This window comes from Callospermophilus lateralis, chromosome 10, assembly GCF_048772815.1.
Source record: "Callospermophilus lateralis isolate mCalLat2 chromosome 10, mCalLat2.hap1, whole genome shotgun sequence".
NCBI classification, from domain to species: Eukaryota; Metazoa; Chordata; class Mammalia; order Rodentia; family Sciuridae; genus Callospermophilus; species Callospermophilus lateralis.
The window spans coordinates 104,619,723-104,647,357 of NC_135314.1; the positions used below are offsets into that span (position 1 = coordinate 104,619,723).

The following is a 27,635-nucleotide window of genomic DNA, read 5'->3' on the forward strand; positions in this document are numbered from 1 at the left end:
ATATAAAACAGTGCCCTACCTTTCCTCTTGGGGTGGTGGAGTCTAAGAGATTATGGCACTTGGCATTTGGTATCCTTTTGGAAATCGTGTGGCCTGAGAGCTGTGGGCATGCACTGGGCTGTTGGAGAGATGACAGCTTAGGAATCTTAACACTGGAACTGGAGTTCTGTGGGAATAGGTCTTTTCCCAAACTAAGGTCGTCCTGAATTTTCAAAGCAACATTTCTGGAGGGTTCTCATCGGCTGCCAGGCCTCTGTGGGTGGTCAGGTGGGAAATGCTCTTTTTGGCAAGGGCTCTTGCTATTCCTAGCTGCTGAAGCCATCGTTTCTCCTTAAAGGCACTGCAAGAGAACAAGACATCATTCGCCAGGAGGTTCAGTCTTCAGATCGATGTGCAGCTGTGGCTAGTTTATCTTACCACATGGGTACGATGTGAAATAGAAATAAGAATCTGTCTAAAACCAGCTCCTTGTGATCTGTGGAAATTATGTTTTCCAGTCAATACTAGAAATTTAGAAACCTCAACTGAAAGCAGAAAGCCCTTCATGTCGGGCAGGATTCTCCGGGTGGAGACAAGCTGCTCGTCCTTCCTAGGCATCCCTCTATCTCGCCAGTCGCGTGACCACTTCTCCAACCCCCACCCAATACACTTTAGGGATTTTTTTTTTACAGTGATGTTAGTTTTTTTGATAATCTAACTGAAATGCAATGGAACCTAATATTTTATGATATTTACTCTCTGGCTAGTTACCTAATAAAAACCCTGTAAGTCTGAATATGATCACCTACTTTATAGGAGGCAAATATGACTTACAGCGGAAGACTTTTGCATTCCTAAAATGTGGGGGTTCTTCAAGGTTCTGCCTGTGGTCCTCCTCTCTTTCCACCCTCACCCTAGGAAGCCTCATTTACTCCTTGCTGCAATTCCCATATGTATGACTCCTCAATCTTGGCCTTTCTTAAAAGTTACAAATGTCCAATTAGCAAATAAAAAGTATTTATCCTGTAGAGATTTCCAATTGAACAGTCTTTTATCTCCTTCCTAAGTTTGTCTGCTTCACAGTACCCTTGCTCTAACACACTGATTCTGTCATCCTTGCCTTCTCCAAAACCAGAAACCAAACTCACTGCCTCCTTTGCTACACATCATCAGTGACCAGACTTCATAGGCCATGCCCCATCAGCTTCTCTCCCACGGCCCGTCTCCTCTTCCTCAGCATCTGTCTCCACCGCTCCCTACACAGTCTGTCTCGGCCAGTCCCACCCTGCACAGTCGGCCCACACTTTTCCAGCGGCCTCCTACATCTCTCTACTGGACTCACAAACTCTGTGAATTACCTTATGAAAAAAAGCTTCTGAGACCTTCCCACCCAACACCTCCCCATGGAAAGGAGACTGAGAAGTAAACTGTCCGCCTTGCACAAGGACGCTGCTCAGTGTGGATGTCCACCTGGAATCTCCTCTCAGCCAACTTCTCTGCAACCCTCCAGGTGCATTTTACCAATCCACTTTCTTTCCTGAAAATTAAACTTCTTGCCCTTTGACAAAGCAGCACCTTTGACGGTGTCACCCCCTCTACAGGGATCCTTTCCTCCACCACCAACCCTTTGGTCTGGCAAAATCCTGCAGACTTTTTCTTATTTTTCTTTTTTCCTGCAGGTTTTTTAAGGGCTGTCACTTAGCTTGTTGGGAGGGACCTTGCATAGACACCCCAGGGTTTCAAACATTCGAACAAAATTTGTGTCTGCCTGTCTCAACGTTTTTGTTCTGCTTTCCATTTTGTTTGATGGCTGCATCTCCCTGAGCCCTCTGAAGTAGGTTAACCCATCTAGCCTGTCCACAAAACTTTGAGGCAACCCTCAGGCTCCTTAGCCTTTCCCCATAGCCTACCTGACTGAAGCTGATGCGCCCTTTCCCTCATTCTGACACATCCCCAGCTCCGCCTTGGTTCATAGCACATCAGATTCTCTCCCTAGCATTTGAACCCTGGCTTTTTTGCATTCGTTGAAAAATTGTTTACTGGGTAATTCCTCCATGCCTCTGTGTGCTGGAGATCCAAAAATGTGAACAAAAGATGTAAGACTTGCCTTTTTACTAAAAACAAAAGAAAACAGCTCTGCTTTTCTTTGGAGCACAGAAGCCCTCAGAGTTGGTGTCTGGGATTACTGTCCATTCTTGGTCCATTCCAGCACTCAAACTTTCTGACCAATCCCCTGTCATCCCACTGTCTTTCCCATTCCCATCACCCTCCCTTCTGCCACTCCATCCCAACCCCCTGCCTTGGACTCTTCATTAAACAGGGCTTCCAAGTCCCAGGAACCTCACTGGAATCAGCTGACCAGCAATGAGGAGGGTTTAGGGACATTAGAGCTCAGAGGTGTCCCTTGATGCATGTGAAGCCTACACTGTCCTTTAGACAAACAAATAAGACTTTGTGATCTTCTGGCCTCGGTCACTATGGTGGGCACCAGCCATAAGCACACACCAACCCAAACTCCCAGGAGCACTTGGTCGGTGCTAACTGCAACTAACTGCATCTTTGGTTAATCCTAAGAAGAATATTTTCATGAACCTGAATGGAGAATTCCCAAAGAGTGCATGGTTTAGCACTTTCGCCTGAGGCCAGATAAGTTGTCTGAGGTCCTGACTGACCTTCCCAGACAAACGGGAATGCTAGCCTGACCAGCTCTCTGGTCAGTACCATGAAAACTACATTAGGTTCTTCCCCATCTTCTGGCCATGATGGTAGCTTCATGAGAGTGTGTGTAGCCTTCAAAGTATGCATGTCCAGGCCTCATGTGTGTGTCTTTTGGGCACAAGATCTGGACTGGTCATTTAGATTACCGGGCTTCCCAGCTTGACTAGGGGCTTCAGGTAGACAGACATGGATGGGGAGGTAGAGCATGGTTAAAGGGAAAAGAAAAGGATTGGAAAAAGAGAAAGGGAAAGAGCACTTGCTGGGAGTGACCTCCAGGCACGTGTGCAGCGAGGCTGGCCACCTCTCCCAGGACTCCCTTGTGCTGAAACATTTTCTTTCTTTCTTTCTTTCTTTCTTTGTTTCTTCCTTCCTTCCTTCCTTCCTTCCTTTCCTGGGAGGGAGGGGTACCAGGGATTGAACCCATGATGCTTAACCATTGAGCCCCATCCCCAGCCTTTTTTATTTTTTATTTTGAGACAGAGTTAAACAAAAGTTTCTTAAGGCCTTGCTAAGTTGCAGAGGCTGTCATCTTCCTGCCTCAGCCTCCTGAGCTGCTGGGATTACAGGCATGTGCCACTGTGCCCAGCATGAAGCCCTTTCTTAGTAGGTGTTTTCCGAGAAATCTTCTTCTTGACCTTGCATTGCCTCCCTGTGATAACTCCAATACTCACGAGGTAAATCTATCAAAACCCCAGCATACTGGTATAACCTCTTTGGAAAGCTCTTTGGAAGCGTTTGCTAAAGCTAAACTTACCCTATGACCCAGCAATTCCATTCCAGAGAAACAAAAACTAATGTCTTCCAAAGCTCATATACAAGGTCAAATACTATATATTTATTCAAAATAGCCTCCAAATTAGAAATAAGCCAAATGCCCATCAATAAGAAAATGAATAAATAAATAAATTAGGATGGGGACTACTGCATAGAGATGAAATATTACATTAAAATAAGAAAAAAAAATCATATACACAAAACACTAATGAATTTCACAGGCAATACTGGTACGCAAAAAAAGACCTAAAAATCATCCCGTATGATGAATTTCATACGAAGTTCAAGAACAGACTAAACTAATTGTCAATCATAGAGATCAAAATAATGGCTCTATCTTGGAGGAATTATTATATTTTCCAAACTTTTTTACACAAGAGGAATCAAAATCTACCTTGAAAGAGCTTATGCTCATTGGATGTAATTAGCCTGAGTGCTTTCCACTAAACTACAGTGTCTCCAGACTTGAAGAAGTGTTCACACTAATGTGTGTAAAGGAGGAAAGAGAATATTCCCTTAATTGGATTCAATTAAACAGTATATATGTACATTTATAAACATGGAGAAATCAATTTTTATTCAAATGTCTTTAAACATCTGAGAGGGGTTATTGATGGGAAAGGGGCATGAGAAAATTTTCAGAATGCTGGAAATAACTTACATCTTGTCTGGGGAGAGGGTTACATGGACACGTGCAAATGTAAAAACTTCAACAAGCCATTGGGAGTGATGGCAGAAGCCTGTAATCCCAGTGGCTGGGGAGGCTGAGACAAGAGGATTGTGAGTTCAAAGCCAGCCTCAGCAAAGGTGAGGCGCTAAGCAACTCAGTGAGACCCTGTCTCTAAAAAAATACAAAATAGGGCTGGGGATGTGGCTCAATGTTGAGTGCCCCTGAGTTCAATCCCCAGTATGAAATAAAAATAAAAAATAAATAAAAATTCAACAAGCCATACCTGGGAGATCAGTGTTCCTTGTGCACTTTATGGTCTATTTTACTACTCAACATCCTCCTCCCTCAGGAAACACTCCACACAGTACACCCCGGCAGACTCTCTCAGCTGAACCTATACACACATTGCCTCAAAAGCACATACTTCTGGGGCCGAGGAGGTAGCTCTGTGGTGGAGTGCCAGGTTTCCGTTCCCGCGACTAAAAGGCTCAAGGGTGACTCTAGTTAAACTGGGCTAACTGGGCTGCACGAAATAACCACACAAGAGACACAAATACCTTTTTCTTTGGGGTTGCTGTGACAGCTTCTCTGACTAAGAGTCCGCAGAAAGAGAGAGCAAGAGCACGCGCTGACCCCTTTTATTGAGGAAAAGCTATTCAAATGAGGCAAGGGGTCAGGTTTCAGGGGGCTGAGTCTATCTTCATGATGTCCACTGTCATCAGGTTGACTGACACCTGGGTAGGCCACACCCAAGGGCACAGTAAGAGGAGGGGACACACACAAGGCACTTCCATGGAAGATTCTATCCTAAACAGGGCAAGGGGTTATATTACAAAGGAACAGGTGAGCATAGCTTCACCCATGGGGCTGTAGCAAGACACACCCATTTCTGTGACTGAGCGCCTCAGCACCCAGCTGGGGAGTGTAACACAGTCACCCGTAAGGTTGGCCTCCCACAGTGGAGTGCTTGCCTTCATGTACAAGGCCCTGGTTGTGATCCTCAGCACCACAGAAACGAAGAAAAAACATACTCGTACATGTTTCTGTTATGCCTACCCTGCACTGGGCCATATAAACACTGAATGTTTGCAAAATAAACTCATTTTCAACATGCATCTGTTGCAATAAATCCGTTTTTCCTTTCTTGTGTTTACATCTTGATTTTAAGACAGGCTATATGATTTTTTTGTATTAATCAATTTCCTTGTAGTTTTCTAGGATTTTAGATGGCAGAGATATCTCACAAACTGAAGCTGTTGATTAAGTCTACTTTTACTGTCAACCTCAACAGGTTGGATCTTGTGCATTTTCCAGCCCAAGTAACTCTCACCACTAGGTGGCAACACCTAGCTGAAGGAAGGCCAGCAGACCGGCAAGACCAACTCCAAAAGGCACACTGGGCTTTCTCTTCCATTTCCTTCTCATTGCATTGATTAAGGGGAAAAGCTCCTCATAAACCTATACTTCTCTAATATCTGCATCCAATAATACCTCATAAGTAATGGGTAGGACCAAAGATCTAATCTAAGACTTCTGTTTTCAGTGAACTCTAATGACCAAAAATTTCCCCTCCTCCCTCCCTCCCTCCCTCCCTCCCTTCCTTTCTTCCTTCCTTCCTTCCTTCCTTCCTTCCTTCCTTCCTTCCTTCCCTGGGGATTGAACCAGGCCTTTGCATGCTAGGTAAGCACTCCACCATGGAACTATATCCCCTGCCCTCAACTCAACTTTTCGTGGTTCAATTTGTTTTTAAATAGTTCCTTTCTTCCACTTGCATTACCATCTAGTCTTTCATGACACCTTTGATGTCTCCATCCCATATTTCAAGTTTATTTATTTTCCTCAACAATAACTAACAATTTCTTACCAGCTTCAAAAAAGAAATAAGCACCAGCAACTGATCTGATACTATGATCTTTTTCTTTGGGTTCTAGAGATTAAACCCAGCACTGCTCTTCCACTGAACTACATTCCTGGCCCTTTGTAATTTCTTATTTTGAGACAGGGTTTCCCTAAGTTGCCAAGCCCCCTGCCTCTGCCTCCCAAGTTGCTGGGATGATAGGCACGTGCCACTGTGCCCTGAAGACACTATGCTTTTCATGTGTCTCTTTGACTCTTGAAGGGATGAGGAGTAAAGCATTTACAGATTGTGGGGCAGCAAGATGGGCCACCCCTAGGCAGCCAAGATGGGGTCTCAGAGGAGAAGGAAAGGAGATGTTGGGTCTGGAGCACACCCATCATTTGCCCCTGACACCTCAACCACGAAGCTCCTCCTTAGTTACCCCTACCCCTACCCCCGGCAATGGCCAACCACAAAAGTTCCTCTAAAGCACTTTCTGTTGTGCCTAAAACCCCTCATCCCCACCTTATGTCAATAAAAGTTTGAAACTTCTCTCCCCAGATTTGTTGAAGAAGACAAAATAAAGAGTGTCAATTGGACCCTTTCCAAATCCTATATCTCACCCATCACCTCTAGGGATAGATCAAGCCCATAAAACCCCCCAGACAATAGGCACCCATTGGCAGCCCTGGCTTGGGATCCCTCTCTCTCCGAAGCTCTGCTTTCTTTCTATTGCTCTGATAAAGCCTGTTACTGTGCTCTCACTCTTGTGTCCGTGGATTTCATTCTTTCATTTTTGCAAGACAAAGAACCCACCCATGCACCGAGATGCATTCACACATTGGACTAGGCGGTAACTTCAGTTTACTGTGTCCTAGACACCGGCTAAGATGAGGACCTGGGGCTGGGTATGGCTGCATTGAAGAGATTTATGTTAGTACTGCGTGTGGCACAGGAGGCTTTACCAATGTCCCCTGCACTAGACCTGCCTTATCAAAGGCCTGCCCTTGTGTGTTCACAGAGGAAACGTTACCTGGCCACAGCCAAGCAGTAGATGGCGTTCTCCCTGGGAGTCCTCCCACTGTGCTGCTGGAAAGATGCGAAGCAGGACTTTAGTAAAACGTCCTCACTGTGCGCTGTGGAGTAAGAGCACCCTGCTTTTGAAAAGGGGGGGAGGGGCACTTGGGGGAGGTAGGCATTTTTTATGCGCCCTTCTTTCCTCCGAGCTGTGGAGGTAATTTTTATCTGACTTTGCTGTTGATGTCTCTGTAACTCAGAGAATGCATCCGCATCTACCAGTGGAGGCAACACTAGAGGCCCGACTCCTGCGTCTCTTTGTGGAACTGCCACAGAGTCCCCAGGCTTCCTGCTTGTAGCGTGTCCTCTGAGAGGCGGTAGCTTGCTGGAGCTGCCTTGTGAGTCCTGGTTCCCAGCCTTATGCCAGCTCTTGGAGGTCATTTTGGGTTGGGTGAAACCATCCACCATCACAATATCTCCAACTTTCGCCCCACGGACCCCGGCTCTGCACAGCTGGCTCCTGCGAAGGCTGTGACTCTGAGCTCTGAGGATCCATTGTTTTATCTTAATATAAATCCTCATTGGGACAGAAATCTTCAGAAACGAGACCGTGGACCACATTTTATTCAGCAGATACAACACACAGTCTTTATGCCTGTGTTTGGACGCGATGGCCAAGGGAGTTTGTCCCGCTGGGTCTTTGCATTCCAGGCACAGGACACTGCAGTGGACAAAGGTCTTCAGAACCAGCAGTTGGCCTGCTTCTGCAGCTGCATGAATGGGGCACTTGGAGACATCTGCGTGGAGGGCTTCGTGGCACCATGCTCGATAGGGGTGGGCACCCACTGCCTCGTGGGGCCGCGCACCCTGCTTCAGGGCCCACTCAGTTAGCTCGGCATAGCCATAGAAGGCAGCGATGTACAGGGCAACCCTCCTCTGATACCTGGAGGAGGGAAGCAAGTAGGGGAAGGGTCAGTAAAGCAGGGACACCCGGCACTCACAAGACATTCTGCTGAAGTGCTCACTTCTTCCTAACGTTGACCTTCATGCTGTTTTAAGAAAGGCTTATAGTAGCACCTGGTTGGATTCACAGACCTGCTGATACACACTCTTCTCCCACCAGCAGGTAAATGATTCCAACTGGTTCCCTTGGAGTGGATATCAATGTAAAAATCAAATGCTCAGGACAACTGGGAAGCTTTATAGTAAAAAAGAAGTTACTGGAAGCAATTCAGCGCATTTTAGACATCTGAGAGCTCAGTGTGTTTGTCTTGCTGTTTGGACAGTAATGTGTTCTGTCTTTTCAATTCTCTGCTACTCTCCTGAGCCACAGCCCTGCCTCCTATCACCCCCACCCTGCCTGGACTCCTGGTTGCTGTCCTCTGTCACCTCCATTGTACTGTGCCACCCTGGTCCTTCCAACATTCCCAAGGCATGAGCTGGGGATTGGTGAAGGCAGTTCAGAGGCATGAGTGAAGGAGGCAAACCTCGAGTGCGCCCAACCTCGTCCAGGACACACGTGGGCAGGGGGACTGAACCCCTTGCAGAGATGGAGGCAGGTGGCCTGGTGTCACCCCCTCTCTACTTGCACACCAGCCTCTGCCTTTTGCTGTGCGTGCAGCTTCCCATGTGTTTTCCTGGATGGGGAACATGCTCTGCCCAGAGCACAGGGGTCAGTTAGGTTATAACTAAATGGAGTTAAGGTGCTGGCATTTATGCACACATCAGCTTCACACTTGAACTTTGAAAGTCATCATGGCAAGGCAGCCTCTCTAAAATTGACCCATCTGGGATGAGAAGCCTGCTCCTGAATGAGCTGTGAAAGACCCCTGGGACCTCTGGGCGGCTGGGCAATCATCCTTGCCCTGGTGACACCAGGTCCCTGGGTCACATCTTGCCTTCAGACAGCTACAGTTTGATTGATGTGTCCAAATAAGCCCTTCAAGCTCACTATGTCAGTGACTGAATTCCTCATCTTCTTTCCCAAGTTTGCTCTTCTTCTGAGGTTCCCCTCCTGGCCCATCAGGTCTTTGTCCACCCCATCATTGAAGCCAGGAGCGGGGGCTTCAGAGTTACTTTGCCTTTCCTCTCCTTTCTTCCCACACCTAGTCTGTTATTCGCAGGGGCTGATTCTGCCTCCCACACCTACCCTCAGTCCGTCCTCAGCTCCCCCTGTCCTGCCCAGGCCTGGCTCTGTTGCCACCTTCTCCTGATCATCTACTTCTGTTCCACAGACGGCAGGCGGGGCTGTGATCTTAAATGCTAAGCCCATCCTGCCCCTTCCTTCCCTTCAGAGCCTTCTCAGCCCCGAGAGACCAAGTCCAAACCCCTTCCATTCCTCCACAGGACTGCGTGGATGGTCTCTCACCCTTCCAGCCACCAGCCACCAACTCCCTTCAATCTGCAGTCCACCACGAGGAAAGGCGTTCAGTTCCATGAACCTGCCCTCTTGCTGCTCGGCTTTGACACCTATTTTGGATCCTCATCTTCTCTCCTCCCTGCCACCCCCCTGGGTGCTGATCCTTCAGGTCTCAACCAGTACCTCCCTTCTCAAGCTGTCTCTCTGATCCCTAGTGGAGCAAGTTGTCCAACCACATGCTCTTCAGCCAGCTGCACTGAGCCTTGCTTACAGCCCACAGCACATGGGCGGTGACAGCCGCGTAGCCTGACCCTCGAGGCTTCTGACCAGGCCTGCAGCACCCTTTGAGTCCTTATGACCACAGAGTCACTTCATCTCTAAAGCCGTTCTCTGGGTAGATACTATTATTGCTGCCACTTCTCAGGAGGCTGAGGTATGTGATGTTTAGGTTGCTCCCTGTGTTTATGGAGCTGACCATGAAGGAACAGGGTTGGCTCCCAGGCACGTGGGCACTGGAGTTGGACTCCTAAGCATTTTTTTCATTTTGCTTCTCCAGCAACTGGTTGCTTATTTTCTGTTTCCCCTACTAGATATTAAGCTTGCTGAAGACAGGTGAGGCCTTGTTAATTGCTGTATTCCTAGGCTCTTAGTACATAGCAAGTGCTCAACAAATACCTGTTGATTGGGTGGAGGAGTTAAAGGAGCTTTTCATTTTGATCATGTACATTCTCAGCTCTCGGACTTTGAATATTAAGTCCAGGGGAGATGGTTGAGCACACAAAGACTAGAGGTGAATTGTCAGGATCCAAGATCCTGCTGTACCCTTCCTTGACAGCAGCGTGACATTGGGGACATTTCATAACCTCAGTTTCCTTTCTGTTGTACAAGATAACAAATACTTACCTCATATATTGTCCTAAGGACAAAATCATGCAACAGTGCTCACGTCAAAGAGTGTACTTAGTAAATATGCTATGTTAAAGGCATCAAGGCGAAACAGATATTTCTTTGGATTCAGAACATGAAACAAGAGACTCATCACCATCCTAAATTAGAAATGGATGTAAAATACTTCAATATTTCATGAGAGGGTGAAAGCTGCTCTTCCCACCTGTCCCCTCACCAAGCCCTTGGAGCTCCTGATAGTGCCTGCGCTTTTATAAGCAGGGCTAAACTCCCACGAGGGGGCGCTGTTCTAAACGCGAAGGAACGCGGACCTCAGGGTTACTGGGGCTTGTGCAGTTGGGCAGCTGCTGGCGGCAGTGGTACCTGGGAAGGTTCCGAGCCTCCCTCTTTACCGCCCAGGTACAATTTGTGTGTGGCCAAATGCTGGCTGCATTTTCAGCCAATTGATTGGAAAGTGTTTTTGTAGGATAACTAAAGTGAATGGCAAGATACTTATCGTCTCAGGTTTTAAAGTGACGTTTAGAAATCCGATATCCAAATCAAACTGAAGTCACCTGTTTCATTAGTATTTGCAATCACTGCAACCCATCACCAAGGGCTGCCAGCTAATGCCTCACGTGTAATATTGTGTGCAGTGGAACCCGCCTGGAGCAGCACCCCAGGTGTAGAGGAAATGGCAGCTCACGGTCTGATGGAAGTTTAGTGAAAAGTTACTTAAATTAATTCCACATGTGCCTCCTCTCTCGTACTTGAGCACTGGTCCTTCTCTGGATAAATAGCGTTGGACTTTGAGTTTCTGCCCAAGGAGGCAGCCCATGAGAAACTCCTTCCATCCATCCCAGACGTCCAAACGTAGTGTTGTGCCTGTGGACACAGAGAGGCGGGTCACAGCTCGAGTTTGTCCTTGTGGTTCAGCATTGCTTAAAACTTCTAATGATAGCTCTCCTCCAACACAGGCAGGAGCTGGACACACACTGGAAAGTAACCTTGGGATAAAGAGCCAGGGTGGTATTTTTAGCTTAGGCTTTGGGTTTTGGAAGAGCCACTCAGCTTGAGTGCACTTCTGTTTTCTCATCTCTGAAGCCAGGGCATATAATGCTGAAGTTTCCTGCAGCCCTCTTAAAGCAGTCTTGTGGATGTTGATCCAGGGCTGAGATATACGTGACCATGTAAACTGAAGCTGGTGGTTTTGGAAAAGGAAACTAAGCAAACTGGCTTTGTTGGACACTTAGGTAAGAGCCTCATTAACTATATCCTCTCCTTACCTGTCCAGATAGGTTAAGGGCTTTTCCTCTGGCTCCCATATAATATGCTTGGAAACTCTCTATCATTGAACATATGTTGCAGAAGCTTTAGAATAGCCAGTTGACAAAGGCCAGTGGAGAACTGTGAGCCCAAGCACCAGGTCTCATCCAGTCTTGGGGGCCTGTTTTAGTTGTGCCTTGGGGGTGCAAGAAGTCCCTCATGTAGCATGAGCAACCAAGATTCGCTCACGGTAGGCTGCTCCCTCTCCTCCCCAGGGACCCAGGACCTCTCTCTCACTCATACTCTCCATGTCTCTGTGTATCTTTTCCCCTCTCTGCTGACAGGCTGCACCTGCTCACTCCTGCTTCTGTCCTAACATGACTTTGGCAAGCACGTGGCCTTGATCTGCCACAATCCAGCCCTGCTGTATGGCACCTTTCTTCTTCTGCCTCCACTGATAACTGGCTTGCACTTACCAACTGCCAGACACACTTACTTGCCTACTCCAAGCCCCCACCACTGCCCTCTCTAGGTGAGTGCAGCTGGGTTTTTCCCAGCCCATCCATCCTTCCCTAGCTTCAGGGTCTCCCCCGTCCCTAGCTCAATCCTCCTTAATATCAGTAGGGAACCTCAGTCAAGACCTGTATTTTATTCTACTTTAATTTCCTATCTGTTAGAATTATTATTATTATATCATATGATATAATAATATATAATATATGTTATTATTATATCAAATCAGTTCCTTGCAATAAAGCAGCTCTAATTTTTAAAAGATCAAAGATAACAATCGAAGGGTTTTCTTTTAATGCTCAACTTTTGAATATCCAAAGAATTTCTAAACAAGTTTAGTAAGCACCATTCATTGGCTAATCTTTTCATCCCAGTTGGGTTTTAATGTTCTTTTTTGTCACATATTAAGTTTCTTCATAAGATTAAGAATTCTGTTGGAAAATAGAAATTTACTTGAATTTTACTTGAAATTTTACTTGAAATTTACTTGAACTGTCTCCCAAGTTTCTGGGTTCCTTACTCGTGCTCCAAGGGTCGATATCTGCCTGTATGATTTGGGCTTTTTCTCCCAGAATATGCAAATCATTTCTTTGATTTGGACTTCCTGGGGCAGGGGAAACAAAGTAAAACTGATCAGACCTTAAAGGGCATCAATAAAGGTGTCCCGGTTTGGCAGTCCAGATTATTGGGGAGAACCCAGTTGGATGGAGTATGATCACTGTTTATTGGCAGTATGGCCTTGATCAGGTCATGTACCTCTCTGAGCCTCAGTTCTCTTATCAATAAAAGGTTTTAAGGTACCTAGGACTAGCAGAGGTATCCTGAATCAGCTCAGATCTCAGCTCCAGGAAGGGTTTCTCATGTGCAACACAGGCTCAGGCTGTCCATGAACACATACCACGAGCCATTTATAGTAAAAAAGAACTGACTGGCATCATTCCTAAAGAAATGGCTTCCATTCATTTATTCATCCTCCACCTACTCATTTGTTTAGGTAGGTACACCTTGTTCCAGAAAGGATTCACGACAGTTTTGAGCATATATATATATATATATATATATATATATATATATATATACATACACACACACACACACACACACACACATATTTGTGCGTGTGTGTATAGTGAATAACAGGCAGGTAAGCAGGAGGTAAACAAAAGCCTGGCAGAGACCTAAGAGTTGGGAGCAAGGCCAAAAGGAATACTTGTACCTTATTGTTAATGCAAAAAAAGGCGTGTGTGTGTGTGTGTGTGTGCACATGTGTGTTGGACCTGTGTTGTGTCACTAAATTTCAAATCACAAATATTTGGAAATGCTTAGCTTGATAAATTATTTTTAATATTCATTTTTTAGTTGTAGTTGGACACAATACCTTTATTTTATTTATTTATTTTTATGTAGTAGGGACTTCTTGCAACCCAGGGCCTCCCATGTGCTAGGCAAGCACTCTACCACTGAGCCACAACCCCAGCCCCTTAGCTTGATACATTCTTGGTAAGTTAGTTATTGAATGTTCTATCACCAAAAAAGCTCTTTATCCCCTCATTTATTATCTTTTTTCAGTACAAAATCCTTTTGGCACCACCTACTTTATTAAAATGCGCTGAGCTCACCAATGACCTTTAAACCGAACCAGAAGCCTTTTCTTAGAGTTGCCTGGCCTTCACCAGCCTCCTGCCAGGAGCCTCTAGCCCACCCCCTGTTCCAGTACAGAGTCCTGGTTCTCCCAACTCAGACAGCTTTCCACGGCTCATTTCCCTTTCCTCTGAGGTCTGCTTCCTTGCTACGTCCCTCTCTGTACTTGATCTCCCCTAGGGCTTGACCCCCACCTTGTGGGCAGGACACCTACCCCAACATCTGCTACCATTCAGGCCTGGCTCCCTGGTTGTCGGGGAGGAGAATGGGAAGACAGGCGTACTTGCAGCCTCTGCGAATTTCCTCCTACCAAACCTTGGGACCCAGCTCAGCTCCCTTCCCTAGTTTCCCCACCCCCGTCCTTAGCGTCAGAGCCTTTTCTTAAATATGGGTCCAACATGACTCTGTTCTTCTTGTTACTCTGGTTGTCTCGCCCGTTGCTGGTGGAATCACTTAATACCGGGACCATTAAAACTGCTGGTCAGTGCATCACCCTGCTGCAGTTTCTCCTCATTCCCTCTGTGGTCCACGCCACTCACTACCAGAGGACGCTTCAGCCCCTACGGGGTGGCTGAGGACTGAGTGTCCCGCTTGCCCCGTTTCCAGCGCGAGGCTGGGAGTGCAACCCGAGCTTCGCGTATTCCTGTGCAAGCCCGTGTGTCCAGCGACTGCTTGGCCATTTACATCTTTGATTTTCAACAACGACTTGACTGCTTCTTCAAAACCTGGATTTTCCACTGCTTTTGGAAAAAGGGCCAAGGGTCAACTCCTGAGAGCCCAGGGGATGACTCACTGACTGGATTGGGGAGAATCTGGAACAGAAGCTAAGGGTCCTTCGCCCTCTGGTTAAAGCCAGGTGTGCTGGCTGTTCGAGGAGCACGGGTTATGCTTTAAGCAGAGGTGCAGGGCGTGCCCCTTGCCCCTGGCCTGACCTCCAGGGCCCCCTGTAGCCACGATGGCTAAAGCAGCCCATCAGAGGGTTCTGACCCTGAGCCTGGTCTCTGAAACCCTCCTCCTCAAGCTCTTTCCTCAGAGGCTCACTTTAAGGGTTGGTGTGTTGTCCTCCGAACACTTCCAGAAAAGTTAATTTAAAAAAAAAAAATCTGTGAAGTCGTTTCTGAATTCTCTAAAATGCCACAGCATAATCTGAGCCATATAGGACCAAAGAACAATCAGCCAGACTTTATGCTAGTTTTGTTTTGTCTTTTGATGTTTCATTAAATAACCAGATTACAGTTGCTTGAGGACAAGTGTCACAGTGCGTCCTGCCTCATGTATCCCTCAGCATATCGGAGGGAGGGCTCAGTCTCCTGCCAGCATGCACAGCCGGCATGTGCTCTATAGAGGAGCACTCTGGGGACAGACCCTACAACTTCACTTGCTCTGATCAAAAATGGGGACAATAATTGACAGCAAAGTTCTGAGAGCCTCAATTTAAAACTGCATGAAGGAATAATGCTAAGACAATACAACGGTCAGGAGAAGCACCAGTGAGTACAAATTTTGCAGTTTTTAAAAGCCAAACCTCTTAACTTGAACTCCCCTAGAAAGCTCGGTGTATAGTAGGGAGAAGCAGTCTTACAGCTTCACCCTTCCTGCAGCTGTGCCTCTTTCAGCAAGGACTCACTCACCTCAAGTGATGACCTAAGTTCACATTATTTTCTAATAGGATTAAAGCAAATCTGAAGGCTTGTCAGATCTGAGGTTTTCTCATTGACGTCTGGTGTACCATGCGTGACCTGGATTACAGTATTGAAAGAGCAGTTGGAAGCTGTCTATCAGGGGCAAATGCTGGTCTGCTAAAGAAAGGCAGCTTTCCACCCTGAATCCTGGCATTCCCATGTTACAAAGCTGGTTTTTATGTAACTGGTAACATTGTAGAATGAGATTGCACACAGAGATATTCAGAACAGTGTACAGTATATGCTGCTACTTGCATTAAAAAGGGGGAAAGAATATGTACTTGATTTACTTTTGTATATGCTTGAAATATACTTTCAAAGAGAAACAGATAAAGTGGTTTGAGTTTTGCTCTTCCAACCCAAGAATATCAACAAATCCTGCTTCAAGGACAAGAGTTGGGGCTGGGGCTGTAGCTCAGTGGCAGAGCGTTTGCCTGGCACATGTGAGGTACTGGGTTTGATCTTCAGCACCACATAAAAATAAACAAACAAAATAAAGACATTGTGTCCATATATAACTAAAAAAAAATTTTTTTAAAGAAAAAAGAACAAGAGTTGGCAGGACTTTGAGATCTTCCTTATTTCTTAGTCTACAGACAAGGGCACAAAGTGTTGATAACTTATATCCATGCTATTCTGGCAGAGGATTCTGATTAGAAGCAACTCCTCCATTTGCTGTGACTCAATTTAGAAATGCTTTTGATTCTCAGTCTTCATGGCCATAATGGTTGCCTGCAGGGGCTGGGAGACGCAGAGATGCCACAACTTTCTATACTGCTGACATTTTAAAATTATGTAACTATCAACTATTTTAAAATCAAAAAGCAAATGAAATCAATATACTGCATTTTAAAATCCAGATTTCCATTTTCTTTTGAAAAAGTCCAAAATCTGGCTGGGATCAAAGCACCCCTTGCTGAGTGGCAGCATACCCACCGCCGAGGCCATACCAAGATGGGTCTGGTAGTCCCGGAGGGTGTTGCGATCATACATCTCCAGGCCAGCGGGGGTCCGCAGACAGTAGACGCTCACAGGGAGGCCACATCTCAGAGTCACCTCGGTCCTGAGGTCAGACACTGTTTTACCAAGAAGGGAAACGCTCTCCATTATTGGCATCGTCTCTTGGGTCACAGCGTTGAACACGTACAGCGTGGGCTTGTCTTCTTCCTGAAGGGAGAGGAAAGGAGGGAATGAATGTTCTGTTTGGAGGTTGGCACAGGGGACCAACCCATCAGAGGATTCTGAGAGCCTCAGGCTCCCTCCATGTGGGTGTGCTGGGGGTGGAGGACAGGATCAGCTTTGCACTCTGACCTCTGGTCTTGGTCTTGCCCTCTGTGTCCACATTAGTGAGTCCCCCTGCTTTGAGCAAGGTGGAGGAGACAATGCGGGCTCTGAGATCTTTCGTCCTTTATCTACAGACCCAGATCCACAAAAGGAAGGCTGACAACCTACGTTCTTGCTGTGGTTACCCAGGTGTTAGTTTGGAAACGCCCTCCACAGAACTGCACTTTAATTTAGAAAGACCGTGGATTCTAAGCCTTGGGTCAATCTTAAAAGTCTTTTCTGAGAGGCTAACTCTGAGGAGCGGGCAGGGAAGTTTTTCTTACTGTTACATGCTCTCCATCATCTGTCTATGCAGCTTGACTCGTTAAAAATACAATAACCATGTATATTTAATTTTATGTTTAAAAAGGGAAATACTGAATACAGGGTTTTTTGTTGTTGTTGTTGTTGTTGTTTTAAATGTCCTTTGTTCCTTTTCTTTTACAATCTAAATAGGAAACCGAGTGGCACTGAGACATCTGAAGCAGAGTTGATATGGGAAGCTGGTGGAGTCTCAGTCCTCAGTTGGCCACAGTCAGTCAGGACAAACTAAACTAGGAACACAGCAATTGGGGGAGGGGGAGGATCTCCACATTTCCACTCTGTAACAGAAAGTGAAACTGACCTCACTTCCTCTTTGCGGACTGGGGAGGACAGTGACTCTTCCGTGGCCTGCGGTGGGCTGGGTGTGCCACTGAGGTCCGGGTCAGGGCTCTCCTGAAGCTGGGAGCTCGGCTCCCCCTGGGCACTCCATCCAGCCCTGGCATCTTGCCCTTCTGCTTCCTCACCCTCTTCCTTCCATCAAAACTCCCCTCCAGTCCCTAATGAAATTAGTATATAAGAAAGGGGCCCTTCTGGACACCACTTTCTTATATACTAATTTCATTCCCTCCCTCCGGGTACAAGTGCCATCATATGAATCTACACGCCGAGCTCTGAGAAAGTCCTGAGGAGCGGCTTGCTATCAGGTCTGGAGTGTCTGGATCTAGGGCACATCTCAGTGACTCCAGCACAGGGGCAGGCTCCACCTTCTTCGCCTCACCTGAGGCCAGCCCCGCAAGCTGAGCTGTGTGGACACTCTGCAGGATGGTTTCACAGAAAACTGCTCAGTACCCATAGAGAGAACCATATTCGCCCTCCCCTTTCACCAGGCCCATGCTTTCCTTTGGCTGTGCAAGGCTGGATCTGCCGAAGCCAGTCCGTGAATGTGTGCGTTGGGCAGAAATCCCTGCAAAGCTGAACAGAAAGATGCTAAGTGCAAAAGAGGGGAGATGATATCTCATGTCATCTCCGCCCTTTTCTTCTCTTCTTGTGGTCCTGGGGATTGAACCCAAGGCCTGGCACAGGCTGGGCAGGCGCTCTACCATTGAGGCACAACCCAAGCCCTTCCCTTATTTCTTTAGAGATTCCTCTGATTTATCTTTATTCCTCTGGCTGGGTACTAATTTATATTTAGAATGAAAAGCAAATGAATAGAATAATGTGCAAACAAAATAGAGGAGGCCTGAGTTACTCTCCCCAGTTAACTTGCTACTACATGAGGCCACATAAACAAGGCAAAGAGAAGCTTCACAGCACATGAATGATACCACGTTCACATGGTAGATAAGCCCCTCTATTCCTCCCATGTTCCCCTCCCTGCCCCACTGTGAATCAGCCTCCTAATATCAGAGAAAACATTCGGCATTTGTTTTTTGGGGGATGGGCAAACTTCACTTAGCATTATCTTCTCCAAAACCATCCTCTAGATAGGGCAGAGGGGTGGGAGGGAAAGGGAGGGGGCATGGGGTTAGAAATGATGATGGAATGTGATGGTCATCATTATCCAAAGTACATGTATGAAGACACAAATTGGTGTGAATATACTTTGTATACAACCAGAGATATGAAAAAATGTGCTGTATATGTGTAATATGAATTGTAATGCATTCCGCTGTCATATATAAATCAAAATAAATAAATAAATAGAAGCACTCACAGGCCGGGTGCAGTGGTGCATGCATGCCTGTAATCCCAGAGGCTTGGGAGGCTGAGGCAGGAGGATTGCAATTTCAAGGCCAGCTTTAGCAACTTGGCCAGGCCGTAGGAAACTTAGTAAGACCCTGTCTCTAAATAAAATACAAAATAATAATAATAATAATAATGATGGAGGGGCTGGGGATGTGACTCAGTGGTTAGGTGTCCTTGAGTTCAATTTCTGGTAACCCTTCCCACCTCCCACCCCCCCCCCCAAAAAGAAGCACTCACAATTTCAGGACTATGAATATTTGTTTTGAGTTCCACTCTCCTCTGGTACCATCAGCTGGAATTTTTGTAAACTTCCTGGTCTTCCTATTTACTAAGGTTTTACAATTCCTAATTTGAACCTGTGAAAAACAGAGATCTTTTCCAACTCATTTGTAAATTACAAATTCTGTCTTTTGCTTGCCATTTTTTTTTTTTTTTTTTTTTTTTGGTACTGGGGATTAAACCTGAACCCAGGGGCACTCTGCTGAGCTATATGCCCATCCCTTTTGTTTTTTATTTTGAGACAGGGTCTTTCTGAGTTGCTTGGGACCTTGCTGAATTACCAAGGCTGGCCTCAATCTTGCTATCCTCCTGCCTCAGCCTGTTGAGTCACTGTGGATTACAGGTGTGTACCGTCATGCCCAGCCCTCTGCCTTTCATTCACATCCAGATATCTTCCTTCTCTCATGGGATATGCATTGTGAATATTTGCTGAAAGCCTTTTGACTATAAATGCCATGTTTTCCAGAGTGAAATAGAACAAAGCATTTTTTTTTTTTTTACAAATAAAACTATTTCAATTCTACTGACAAAAAAAAAAAAAAAGATAAGCCTTTCTAACCTGTCTCTAGCCTGTAGCATCGACAGAGGTGAAAACCAAAAGTGCAAGGAATCAAATGCTGTCAGGTCCCTTCATTCACATCCAGATATCTTCCTTCTCTCATGGGATATGCATTGTGAATATTTGCTGAAAGCCTTTTGACTATAAATGCCATGTTTTCCAGAGTGAAATAGAACAAAGCATTTTTTTTTTTTTACAAATAAAACTATTTCAATTCTACTGACAAAAAAAAAAAAAAAAAAAAGATAAGCCTTTCTAACCTGTCTCTAGCCTGTAGCATCGACAGAGGTGAAAACCAAAAGTGCAAGGAATCAAATGCTGTCAGGTCCCAAGGCCCCAGTTAACACCTACAGAGAGTCAGTTTTTAGGGGGAGGAGCATATAGGGACCTTTGACTACACAAGTAAATAATAAATGTCAAATGACATCCCAGACCTATTTCATTCATAATGCATCTATTTAAATGATATTTGCATTATTTAAACTCTACATGTAATCTTCTATTTTAAAAAACTTTGCTTTTTATTTATAGTTTTTTTAAAATCAGTGCATTATGGCTATACCTGAAGGTGAGATTCACTGTGGTATAGTCATACATGTACATGGGAAGGTTAAATCAGATTCGTGCCCCCATCTCCCACCATTGCCTTCTTCTACTCTTCACTGATCTATTTTCTTTCTTTCTTTTTTGGTACTGAGGATTGAACCCACTTAATCACTTTACTGCTTAACCACTGAACCACAACCCCAGCCCTTTTTTATTTTTTTGAGATAGGATCTTGCTAAGTTGCTTAGGACCTCACTAAGTTGCTAAGACTGGCCTCAAATGTGCAATTCTCCTGCCTCATCCTCCCAAATGCTGGAACTATATGTGTGCATCACCGTGCCTGGCTTTTTTTCTATTTTACTGGGATCCCCTGCCCCACCATGCACACACTTTTTCTCTTTTCTTTCTTCCTTATTTTGTTCTACCTTCTGCATATGAGACAAAACATTCACCCCTTGAATTTCTAGTTCTGTCTTATTTCACTTAGCATGATGTTCTGGAGTTCCATCCATTTTCCAGCGAACACCATAATTTCATTCTTCTTTACAACTCTGCTTTTGTGGGAAAACTCAGTTTGAATTTGAATGAGGCCCACTAGTTGGGTACTTCTGCATATTGGTTATATGAACAGGGAGCCAGGGATGCTGATTATAGCATCTTGCCCCATAGGAGGTGGCATCTCTCTACCTCTCTGAGTACACTGAGTCAGGGTGCTAGTCAGAACTTAGTGCATAAGCAATGCCAGATCACAAGGTGCATACACAAAATCAGGTCTTTCCCTCCACACACCAACCAAGACACCAAGGAGAGGCATGCATGATGTCTTTCCAATAAAAACAAATACCTGAAATAGGATGGACATTCTTCCCCTCTTCAAAGAACAGAGCAAACTCACTGCAAATACAGACACGTACATGGACAATAAAATAGGAAGGGTTTTAGAAACACTGGCTGAAAGAAAACAGAAGTTGAGTCTAGTTTTGAACACTGCTGTAATTTTGTGTCAAGTTCTCCTTTTTTATGTTTGCTATTTTGGAGTGGCAGCACCAAGACAGCGGAAACTTGCCCCAACTGTTCCGGAGTGAACCAAAAGGGGAAATGGTGTTTGTTTTGTTGAACTGAATGAATTCTGGTCAGGTGTCTTCATAAATTCCTCTTGTGTGGTAGTCATCCTGGACAGGACGGGACCCTGATTTGAAACTGAAATATCTTTCTTTTCCAAATTCTTTCTATACTTTTTTGTGATGGTTTCTCTTAGAAAAAATAAACATTTAGCTGGGGGTGTAGCTCGATGGCAAAAGAGCTTGCCTAGCATGCTCAAGGCCCTGGGTCCATCCCCAGCACGCCCCCCATCCCAAAAGAAAAAGCTGTTTATTATAAATGTATTCTCATTGATAAACTGTACATTTTGAAGAATCACATTTATACATGTTCTTGTGTATAAAACTGAATTCAAAATATAAAACTCCATGCTTCTCCTGGACTTTGGTGTTTATATATTCACAGTGCCTTTTGAAAGCTAAAATGTGTATCATTTTCAATCAGTTTTCCATCTATCAAGATAGCACACACGTTTCCAACTTGCCTGGCAGTCAGGTCTGTACTCCACGAGTTAACTCTCACAAAAACAGCTTCTCACAACATTCCAGGGATATCAGAAGGGATTAAGACACTTTGTTGGGGGAAGTCTGGTTACAGAAGGAAGCCAGGGAAACCAGAAGGAGTCTGAAGGAGACTCAGGGTGTCTTAGGAAGGCTGGGCTCATCTCAGCTCTTCGAGACGCAGATGGCCGCTCCTTTGCAGTCGGCTTGGGTGTGCGAGGAGGCAGGCCAAGTCCGACCTGCTTACCCACTCCTTGGACCTAAGAGCCCAGAAGGCAGGGAAGCAGCTGACTCGGGGAGTGGCAGCCCTGAAGCCTTGCCGGCCTGGTCACAGGGCTGACAGCAACTCCAGCACCATCTTCAAGGGCTCATGGCAGCTGCAGTCTGGCCTTCCTGGACTAGTTCTGGGATGTGACTTAGATATTGTTTCTGGTTGAGTAACCTCTGATCCTGGTAATCTTCCCTGCAAGATTGTGAATCACGCAGAAGCTCTTTCATATGTTTATTTTCTGCTTAAATCATCTGGGGTTTGTTTCTGCTGCTTGTAACTAAGAGCACGATGCAGACAGGGAAAAAGGCCAGATACTAGGAAGTACTTGGCCTCAAGAGTAGAGAGGGAGGGGAAGCCACAGAAAGGTGGGGATCCAATCCCTGAAAAGCACCTCAACATCTCGCTGTGAAGCTCCAGGCTTCAACCACATCTTCCTAATTAGCTTTCATGTTCTGCCTCTCAAATCCTCATGAACTCACTCATTCAGTACACATGACGCAGCACCACCAGGAGCCAGGGACTGTTCTGGGCCCTGGGTGACAGGAGGGAAGAAAGCCGCAGCAGTGATTTCCAGGGCAATATGGGTCAGAATGAAAGGGGCCAGTGCAGAAGCACCTCTGCGTGCCAGGAAAACCTAGGCTCTTGCAGTGCCCAATGCCATGTTTTTTTTGTCTTAATATTTCTTTAGTTGCAGGTGGGCACAATATCTGTATTTATTTATTTTACTAGGCTGAGGATTGAACCCAGTGCCTCACACACACAAGGCAAGTGCTCTGCCACTGAGCCACGACCCCAGCCCTCAATGCCAAGTTCTAAAGGAGCAGCAGTAGCCATGGTTGTCAGGACCCACCCTGTGTGAACAGAATGTGGAGACACAGGAACAGAACGGGTTCTGTGGCTTCCGTAGGAGTCAATGCAACGTTCTCTTCACACCAGTCTTGACTGAGTCCCCATTCACTCCTACTCCAAATGTACCTACTTTGACCAAAGTGAGACATGCAGGCAAACTGGAAAATAACTATATTTCAAATGTAGTGAAGGTCAGATCGCCTGTAGATTTACCTAATGTCTTTCCCTTTTGTCACCTAAGCAAACTTAGCAATCCATACAAGAATATAAGCATAATAAAATAATAATAATAAAAAAACTAAATGTCTTGGGTTTACTTCAAGTGCACAATACCAACCATACCTTTCAAAATAGAAAAACTGCATACCCAACAAGTCTTTGAACTTCAGTTTGGGGTTTGCATCATCATATTTCTAAGTTTGCCAAAATAAATCAGGAAACCCTAGCTTTCCGATTCTCAGAAGGTAGAACTCATGTGCACAAAGAAACATAGCTGGAAAATAATACGTGACAATGCTCATAGAACATCAAAACATATATAAACATGGGTTTTGTATCACTGGTCCACTTAGGCATTGACTACATACATCCCTTGTAGCTCTAAAACTGACATGTGTTTTCGTTCCAAACTTCTCCTTCCTGACACCCTCTTCCTATCTTTTTTTCTTGACCTTTGCCAGGTTTCTCAGGGGTCACTCCAGTTAAACTAGGCTAACTGGGCTGCACGAAATAACCACACAAGAGACACAAATACCTTTTTCTTTGGGGTCACTGTGACAGCTCCTCTGACCTTAAGGGTCCACAGAAAGAGAGATAGAGCAAGAGCACATTGCTGACCCCTTTTATTGAGGAGAAGTTATTTAAATGAGGCAAGGGGTCAGGTTTCAGGGAGCTGAGTCTATCTTCATGATGTCCACTGTCAGCAGGCTGACTGACACCTGGGTAGGCTACACCTAAGGGCACAGTAAGAGAAGGGGATACACACAAGGCACTTCCACAGAAGATTCTCTCCTAAACAGGGCAAGGGGTTATATTACAAAGGAACAGGTGAACATAGCTTCACCCATGGGGCTGTAGCAAGACACACCCATGCATGAGACACCGACGCTTGCACCCAAGAAGAGTGGGGAAAGCTCTGCCACATTTCTGCGACTGAGCGTCTCAGCACCCAGCCAGGGAGTGTGACTCAGTCACATGTAAGATTGGTCTCCCACAGACCTTCTTTTCCCTGTCCATCTCCTCCCTCCCTCCTTCCTCCTGCCCATCTCTCTTCTCTGGTCTCCTTCCTAATCTCTCCTCCCTAATCTAGGGAAAAGGGATTCCTCTGAGTCACCTCTGTAACCCTGCACCCCCAGCTCCCATGATGGGCAGAATCACAGGCTCTGGGACGGGAGTCCCTTGTTTCTCCTTTGCTAGTAAAGCAATAAAACTTCTGTTTCCATTTCCTCAAAACCTTGTCTTTGTTACTGGGTTGGAAATGGGGACAAGGACCCAGCTTTCAGCACATTTTGTACATACAAGCAGAATCAGTATGCGTTTTGTGACTTGTCTTCACTATTTAATGTTGGAGAACATTCCTTTTAAACACCCTTTTAGTTACTCACTGAAACACATATCGAGTTAACTCTCTACTACCATGAAAACCTTTTAAATATAAATATGAGAAAAGAATTGCCCTGTTTGGTGGGGAATGAATACTTTACTAACTCCTTGAGGTTCCTGTCATCATGTAGGGTAAAAAAAGAGTATAGAATAATGCTTCTACCCTAGAACAGCCCTCTTGAATTCTTTGGATGACTTGTTCCTTTAAAAATTGTTGTACAACCTACAATAAAAATTAATTTTAAAAAATTGTTGTAAGTTAAGGACCCCCTGAAATATCTAGGCACATAATTTTGTGTATTTATAATTATAGGTTCTGTAAAGTCCTTCAGGGCTCATGAGTGCCTAGTCATGCACATTAAGTGTTATTAATTAAGGACATTAAGTGGAAAAGCTACTTCCATTGCAGCATACCTAACCCGATGACTACTTTGGCTAGATTTGGGTGAGGAAACTGCCCCACCACTCTTGTTACTGCAAATTTCTTCCTCTTCACTCCTCTGCTCCTAATAATCGTGGCCCATGAAGGGACCAGATCCAGTATTCTAGATCTGCCCTGGGCCTTGTTCTGATGTTGGATTGTGATGAGCTCATGTTTACAGGCAGCAAAGGAGGTGGGGGGGGAGTAGACAAGGACAATTGCCTGGTCTCCTGATTACTCCCCCTGCACACAAAGCCTGCCTAGGACCAGCTATGCCAACGGCAGAGAGAAGGCAGGGAAAGAAAACCTCTATGTTAGTTACCAATTTACTGTGGCAGGATTATCCACAATTTAGTACAAAGTGAGACAGGCATCTTGCACAAATGTTATTTGATTCATGGTACCTTAATGAAGCATTTGAGAGTCGAACAGAAAGATATTCCAACATCAGCAAGACTCCAGCTGTTCCTTAGAGCAGCTCCTGCATACATCAGCTCCAGGTACCGCCTGCCTTGTTCATCTTCTGAGAGAGGAATGCGGAAATAATCCTTCAAGATAACAGCATATTATGAGGAGAGTAGATCTCTAAGTTACTATACCGGAAAGGTAATCTCTCCCCCACCCCTTTCTCTCTAGCTCTCACTCTCTCTCTCACTCTTTCTCAAAAACATTTCTCCACTGAGCAATATAATTGGGGACAAAAGGAAGAAGTATTAGGGTTCTAACTTGGAGTCTCTAGACCACGCCAAGAAGTTTACAAACAGAATTTGGATGGGATAAAACTATGTCTTCATTTCATGAACTCTAAATGAAATTTAAAATTTCCTTAAATTATGCTTGATAACAACAAACTAAAGTAGCACTCGTCAGCTGTATCTGAGACTTTATCACGAATAAAAGTCACCAATACAGAGCTGGGGACATAGTGGTAGAGTGTCTGCCTAGCATGCATAAGGTCTTAGGTTCCATACCCAGCACACACAAACACAAAAAGCTACACATACTTTCATTTTCACATCACATTACTGGTATGACAGATATTTCAAAATGTCATTCATACTGGTCACTGCTTTGCAAGGGTAATAGTTGTTAAATGCACTGCTGGAACCTGTTAGTGGATAATAAAGCAAACCCTCTACGCCATGCCTCTACATCACAAATTTGATTTTATCAATTGAAAATTTTACTTCAATATAAAGGGCTTCCTTTTTTATCTGTATGTATCTTATCTTATGTATTTACAGATATTCTGAGAAAGACTTCGTAGGTGTCACCTAACTTCCAAAGGAATCCATGAAACATAAGGTTAAGATCCCCCAGGTTAGAAAATCCCGGTTGTCGAAATCAACCATCTATCACATAACTCAGCTCAACAAATGCTTCCCTGCCATTGGGAATGACCGTCTCCAAGTTAAATATTTGATGGTCAGCAACTAAATATTTTACTTAATTTTTTATTTTAGTGTAAACATTTATAAAAAACTTTGTAAGGAAGATACTGCATCCAAATAGTTTCTTATTCTAGCGCTGTGATCCTCGGTGAGATAGCCTCTCTGAGCTTGGCTTATTCTGAACACAAATGAAGTCACAGCTTGCAGTTGGCTGAAGTCCTCTGCTTCCAGAACCCTTTGATTCTTTTTATTTGCTTGCTTACCAAACAAAACATGTATCAGATGACTGGCATTTTCCACTTTCATGGCCTAAAGGTAGTGTCATATTGTTGTCCTTTAATGAAGAAATGCTATCAGATATGTGGGCCATGAACAACCTACTTTTTTCCTGAAAAGTTACTGACTCAGTTTGCTTCCTCTTCCAACATATTCAAAATTGCCATATTCTTAAAACTCTATCTTACAGATAGTGAGGTTTTCAAATAGTTTTTAGCTCCTTGTTTACTGAAAATATGCCGGATAGTATCTCTATCTATGAACATTTTAAACTACACTGCACAATCATAGTTAATATACATTTTAATGGCTTGGGACAAAGTACATACCTTTATCATCAGCTTGATAGCTTCCACCGTTTCATCTGCTGAAACATCAAATGGTTCAAAAGATCCTTCAAAAGCTATGAAAATCCTCATCATGCAATTACCTTAAAAAAAAAAAAAATCCCACCTGATTTCAAAGATCCTGCTAAATAGTTGGGAAAATTCCAAATCACAATTAAGGACCAAATTGATGGTTGTCCCTGTCAAAGGTGAGAGAATGTGGAGATCCAAGAGTGTCACAGTGCATCCCAGGCAGAGGCCACCTCTGTGTTGCAGGAAGTGCTTCTTTGCCACAGGAGAAAACTGACACCTGGTTCCCCTATTACAGAAATCAGCACCCTTGACAATGGCTGAGGCAAGTGTGAACAAGCTTCCCATGTGTAAAACAAAAGCACACACAGAAAGACACCTTGGAGATGTGGTCACCACCCCGACTCTTGACTTCCTACTTACTCAAGTATAGCAGAATGAAGAGCCCTTAAAAACAACCCTGAGATGCACCAGAGAGAGAAGCACCCCACAGTTGGCGACCCTGGAAGTTCTCTGTAAATAACTCAAGCTGAAGCATCTGGTTTCCATAGCGACTCTGTGTGCTTGTTCTCTGGCGTCTTTGTAATCCTGCCATGGGGTCTGGCAATACCCACTTGCACCAGGAGACGGATATGTAGGCAAACTCGGCTTTCCCTGCCGGTCCCTGGAATCTGCTCACAGCAACACGGTGGCGCGACATTTCCCTAAGTTCTGGCCTTTCTGTTACTTAGAACAACTTACCATTGACATCTCCTCCAACCCCACTTGGTGTTGGTGGGAAATGTTTAAACCCCACTCACGAAGTGAGTG

General features: G+C 45.0%; 1 protein-coding gene across 2 annotated transcripts; it reads right to left on the bottom strand.

Annotated features, from left to right (window-relative positions):
- Positions 1–210: 210 nt before the first annotated feature.
- Positions 211–26,888, bottom strand: Ankub1 (ankyrin repeat and ubiquitin domain containing 1). Of its 2 annotated transcripts, XM_076868801.2 has the most exons (6): positions 26,799–26,888; positions 25,207–25,350; positions 16,292–16,508; positions 11,010–11,124; positions 7,012–7,938; positions 211–340 (listed from the first exon to the last, which is right to left on the bottom strand). In XM_076868801.2, exons 1-6 carry the CDS (start codon positions 26,886–26,888, stop codon positions 211–213), a joined length of 1,623 nt encoding a protein of 540 aa, XP_076724916.2. The 2 variants fall into 2 exon arrangements, with proteins under 2 accessions (XP_076724916.2, XP_076724917.2); XM_076868802.2 differs by lacking the exons at positions 25,207–25,350; positions 26,799–26,888 and having other exon boundaries at positions 16,374–16,386.
- Between the last annotated feature and the right edge of the window lie 747 nt (positions 26,889–27,635).